This window comes from Crocodylus porosus, unplaced genomic scaffold, assembly GCF_001723895.1.
Source record: "Crocodylus porosus isolate Cpor-Errol unplaced genomic scaffold, CroPor_comp1, whole genome shotgun sequence".
NCBI classification, from domain to species: Eukaryota; Metazoa; Chordata; order Crocodylia; family Crocodylidae; genus Crocodylus; species Crocodylus porosus.
The window spans coordinates 3,478,858-3,484,448 of NW_017728937.1; the positions used below are offsets into that span (position 1 = coordinate 3,478,858).

General features: G+C 44.3%; 1 protein-coding gene across 3 annotated transcripts in view; it reads right to left on the bottom strand.

Moving 5' to 3' along the window:
• CUNH11orf24 (chromosome unknown C11orf24 homolog) overlaps positions 1-5,591 on the bottom strand; it is a 62,423-nt gene that overhangs the window by 4,309 nt on the left and 52,523 nt on the right. For all 3 annotated transcript variants that reach the window (XM_019547276.1, XM_019547277.1, XM_019547275.1), the window contains one exon: positions 593-709. In XM_019547276.1, coding sequence (XP_019402821.1) covers positions 593-709 — 117 coding nt within the window. The remainder of the gene's footprint in view (positions 1-592; positions 710-5,591) is intronic.

A 5,591-nucleotide genomic window follows, 5' to 3' on the forward strand; every position in this document is an offset into this window, starting at 1 on the left:
GTATGTGTCAGTGTCTGTGTGTGCATGTCTGTGGGTCTGAAGGGCTGTTCTGAGGGAGTGAGAGGCACCAGCAGCCCTGGGTGGGGGCTGGGGGGGCCTTTAATTTTTATCATGGATTTTGGGTTTTTAAATCAGAGAATTTGCAATTTTTAATCAGAGAAAACCAGGATCCCGGCTGAAAATGCTGCTCTGCTTACACATACAGCCTGCCACTTTGGCATGACATCCTGCCAGTCAAAGCAAAGCCAAAGCATCCTCCTTGCTCTTTAAAAAAACCAAAAATCCTTATGCTTTAGTATCCAAGACAGAGGAGGCTGCAAAGTAACATGACAGAATGAACCGTTTAACAGGGGGAGGTTAAAAGGGCCTTAAGGGTCATAGTGCTATTCTAACAGCACAACTACCAAGACACAATTCAACTCATGGACACAATCTGAAGTGCAGAAATATAATGTGGTCTTCTTTCAGCCAAAACCTCTAGGGTTTGAGTGTGGGGTATTTAAGATTAAAACCAAAATAAGAGACTGAATCATATTAAAGGAGGTTTACAAGGCATTTGGTTTTTACCACAAGCCCTACACTGAGGAATTACCTCCAAGGAGATCTTTAATGTCTTGTGCTCTGGCATTCTGACATACACCCAAGTGGCGACAATGTAAGAGGACACAACGGTTCTGGTAGAACATGGACCAGTTGCAGCTGTGATGACCTGAAACGCAGGACAAGAGAAACAATAAAAGGCACTCCGAATTTGAAATTTGTGGGAGCAAATTAGTACCACCTGCTGGGACTGGGATTTCACTTTGATAGCAAAACCATCTCAGTTCGCTCCATTGTTTCTTTAAACACATGATAAAAGAACACCCCGAAACACATAGATATTACCTACAGAGCTCTCCTTGTTCAGATTTCAATTCCAAATTAGACTTACAGTTCCTAAAAGTCTGACAGCAGAAATGTCCATGACCAAAACCCACTTACTCTCAACATTTCAGAATCACATTCAAACTTGTGACCTGTGGCTGGAAATCCAAAGAAACTAATAGACCCGTCCTCATCAGAAGTTTGCCCCAGAGTAGGTAAATCCACAAAGCTCTCGACCTGAATCTTTAAAACAAATTTAACCTTCAGTAGGTCAACAGCAACAACACTGGACAAATGTGAGGCAGCATTAGAGGAGCTGTATCTTACCTCTTCTTCGGGAAAGCCACAGCACATATTTTAAGACAGGGCTAGAAGAGTTTTCTTTACAGCTATCCCTTTACTATAGCTAATATACACTGAGCCTTCACATCCTGGGGCATGCAAAATGGACATGCAACCCAATAAGCCTGGAATAAAGCGACTGTGGGAGGAGGAATTGATACAGAGGTCTGCCCAGACAGCAGGGAGTGCTTCCAGTGAAGTTAAAAGGGATCAGTTATGCAGAATGTTTAATTTGTCAATATTAAAATGATTAGTAGATGTCAGTGCATGGTATAGGAAATGAATCATTTTCATGTTTTGTTGAAAGCTTTCAGTGTAAGGAGGGGCAGAGAAAAATCATGCGTCAGGCATGTGCTTTATATGCACAAACAGAGGCCAAACTTCCTAACCCTCCTAACTGCAACCCAAAGTTTTGACAGGAAAGAGCTGCAAGGCAAAGCTTCTGGGACACTCATGCCCCAGTGTCAATGATCTCCATACAGGGCCCCGGGTTTGGCCACCCCTGCTCTATGTGGGATGTATTTTGTTTAAAAGTTCTCTCTGGAGGCACCTGCTTACACTGCAGACCATGGGAAGCTTGAAGTTTTAAAGAGAAATCATTAGCATTATCTAAGTGTCAACAAAAACAAAACAGCTTCTGGAAGATTTATAAACTTGGGGAAAGAGCATTTTCCTCAAGCTTTGGCAGCTCAAAACCAGCCAAGTGGAATTTTACTGGCTTCCACAGTGACTGAAAGCAGCCAAACTCTCTCAGGATCAGGACTTTAAGGTAGTAAGTTGCTTAGATAGGAGCTGCATCTTAAATGGTTTCAGACACTGAAGAGGATATCAACAGGTCTCAGCAAATTACACTCAAACAGTATGCTTTGGGGCAGAAACTGATCATGGTAGGGGTTATGAAGGAGTTTATCATTCTTCATATAGAAGTGTTTCCTATAGTTAGACGCAGGAGAAATTCCCATGCCTACTAGTCCCCTACCCTTCATTATGCCGCTGCCAGTGCAGGATACCAAAATCAGCTGGACTGGAACAGTAGCAGCAACAGTACTTGGGCCAATGCTCTTCAACATCTTCAATAATGATCTGGATTCTGCTGTCCAATGTGGACTGGCAAAGTTTGTGAATGACACTAAACTATGGGGGAAGGTCATCACACTGGAAGATAGGCTGGGGACACACTCACAAGGTGGGCAGACCAAAACCTGATGGCATTCAACACAGAGAAGTGCAGGATGTTCCACCTTGGGAGGAAACACTAGCATCATGCTTATACGCTCAGCAGTGCTACACTCACTAGCACCATGACCGAAAGAGATTTGGGGGGGGTCTTGACTGACCACAATATGAACATGAGCCACCAATGCAATGCCGTGGTCAGCAAAGCAAACCAAACAATGGCGTGCGTCCACTGATGCACCTCAAGCAAAACTAGGGACTTCCTCCTCCTACTTCACTTGGCCTTAGTGAGGCCACAGCTGGAGTACTGCGTCCAGTTTTGGGCCCCCCCACTTCAGATGGAACATGGATAAGTTTGAGAGTCCAAAGGACAGCCACCTGTATGATCAAAGGCCAAGAGGACAAGCCTTACAAGGAGAGGCTGAGGGACATGGGATTCTTCAGCCTGGAGAAGCGAAGGCTCTGGGGGCACTTGGTGGCAGCCTGTAAGTATATAAGGCTGTGCAGCCTGTAAGCATCAGGATCTGGGAGAATGTCTGTTTACTAGGGCTCCCCAAAGGATAACAAGGTCCAATGGCCACAAACTCCTGGAAAGCCAATTTAGACTGGACATAAGGAAAAACTTCTTTACAATCCGAGTGTTCAGGGTCTGAAACAGACTCCCCCCAGAGGTGGTGCAAGCACCTACTCTGGACTCATTCAAAAGGCTTTTGGATGCTTATCTTGCTGGGATCATTTGACCCCAGCTGACTTCCTGCCTATGGCAGAGGGGCTGGACTCGATCGTGCAAGGTCCCTTTCAGCCCCCAGTGTCTATGAAATCTATGAATACTACAATTCCTGACTTCCTGGGAAGAAAAAGGCAGGCACAACCCCAACACCACATTTCCTTTTCTGTCTAAATAGTCAGTCAGCCACATACTTATCTCAAAAGATACTGGTGAAACCAGATGAACTGAAAAAATATAAACCCATTCATAGGCACTTCTAAGGGATATATGCAAGGCCCCCCAGGATCTGGCCATGAATACACTGACTTTTTACTTAAACACAGGATACTCCTAAAATTCACAGCCTCCAAAACAAGGGATAGCAACAATCTCTGCAGACAAGTGGGAACAAAGCACACAGGTGTGTTGTGGTATGTTGGGAAAAAGGATGCCTGCTTGTGCAGACATGTTGTGCTGTCCCTTATTCTACAGTGTACAGGAGAACCGTCACATAATCACAGCAAGTCAGCCCTGCTTCCCTGAACCAGCGGAGGAATAAAAATCACCTGAAATATTCTGTTTCAGCCTGGAGCTGGCTACAAGGAACAGAACTGGGAGGACAGGTAGGAACGACAATGTGATTTGTACGAACCAAACTGCACACTCAGGACTTGTGGGTTCTGCACATTCACCCTCACAGAATCCAGATGTCAGCATCATGGCTAAACACTCAAGATGTCTCCATCATTATTATTTATAGCCTCCAGCTGTGGCCTTGGAAAAAGATAACAATGTTCCTGTCCTGAGCGAACAAAATATAAGGGGGTCATCTACCCTACAAAGTCTTGCTTCTTTCCCAAAAGAGTTGAAGTGGCACACCCCCAACCCATGCAAACATGGTTTTACCCATGTAGCTCATTCCTCCATAGGAAGGAGAATAAACTATTATGGAGTACGGCATCTTTATTCCTCTGCATAACAGACTACCCTAGGAGCTAAATTAGTCTACAAAGGCTTTGTCTGTATAGCTAAAACAAAGCTCCAAGGGCAGATGCAGCCTATTCTAACAAAAAGGCACTATTTTGCTGGTGCGTTGTTGTACCACTTGTTCATGTGATATAGGTTATGCAAGTATAAGGACCACTTTGCAGACATAATTTGCTCCTATGTGGGGTTTTCATTGGTGTAACTATGTCAGTTTGGGGGTGATATTTTTTTTTCCACCCCCATAGTTAACATAGCTAAGGTGGCCAAACCTGGCCTATGACTTTCTTTTGGTATGGTAGAATCATTGGGTACCTACACACGAACAGGAAGGCTGCTCAACATGCTAGAATTCCAGCAAATCAGAGCAGACTCGATGAATTGAGTCTGCTGGAGCATGACAATTACTGAGCTCCAGCAGCCTCCTACATCTCATGCATCAATGTCCCTGTGCTTTAGATAAAACACCCCTGCCACCATTTTGAAGCCCAGGGCCACTGATACATGATGCTCCAGGCAGCTTAATTACAGCAGTTTAACTGGAGCCACTAATTAAAGTGCCCAACCCCCTTCCCCGTTCTTGCAGCACATGTATAAACACCCATAGAAGAGTATGGTTGGGAGGGACTGCAAGAGATCATTTAGTTCAACCCCCTGTTCAAGGCAAGATCCTCTCTGCCTAAATCATCTATACAACTGTTTGTTTAATCTGTTCTTAAAAGTTTCTAAGAATGGAGATTCCACAGCCTCTCTGAGTGCTGTGCTGCAATGCCTTGCTACCCTTATAGTGAGAAAGTTCTTCCTAATACCCAACCTGTATTTCCTTTGCTGTAATTTAAGCCCATTGCTCCTTGCCCTATCTCCTGCAGTCACAAGGAACAGTCTATCTCCACCCTTCAGGTATTTGAAAACTGTTATCAAATCCCTCCTTCAGTGTTGTTCATACGAGTTATTAGGTTCTATTACAACATGGTTTGAAACCTGTAGCTATTCAGCAAGCATATACTTAATGTAGCTTACATTCATACCATCAGCCATGGGATCAGACTGACAGACAGCAGGGATAGTGCAGGGTTAAACACAAATCCAGAGCACATTTCTGTTCTACTCGTTTTATGCATTAGAAATGCTTCCTCTGAGCCTGCATTATTACTTCTTACAATTTGCTGATTGACGATCTTTGTATTTACAGCATTCCTTCATACCTTTCCATGTCTGTTTTTGTTGTACTGTCCTACAGGTGTTCCTCATGATCAATCATGTTTGGTGCCAAGCAATTTACAACCTGATTAATGAACTTATTCGCGTATGATATCCTCTATGTATGTATTGTTTCAGGTTTCATAGAATCATAGAATCACTGAGTCGGAAGGGACCTAGACAGATCATCTAGTCCGACCCCCTGCCATGGGCAGGAAGGAGCACTGAGGGTGGCAGGGGTCATAAGACCCCAGCCAGGTGCCTATCCAGTCTCCTCTTGAAGATTTCCAGGGAAGGTGACAGCACCACTTCTTTG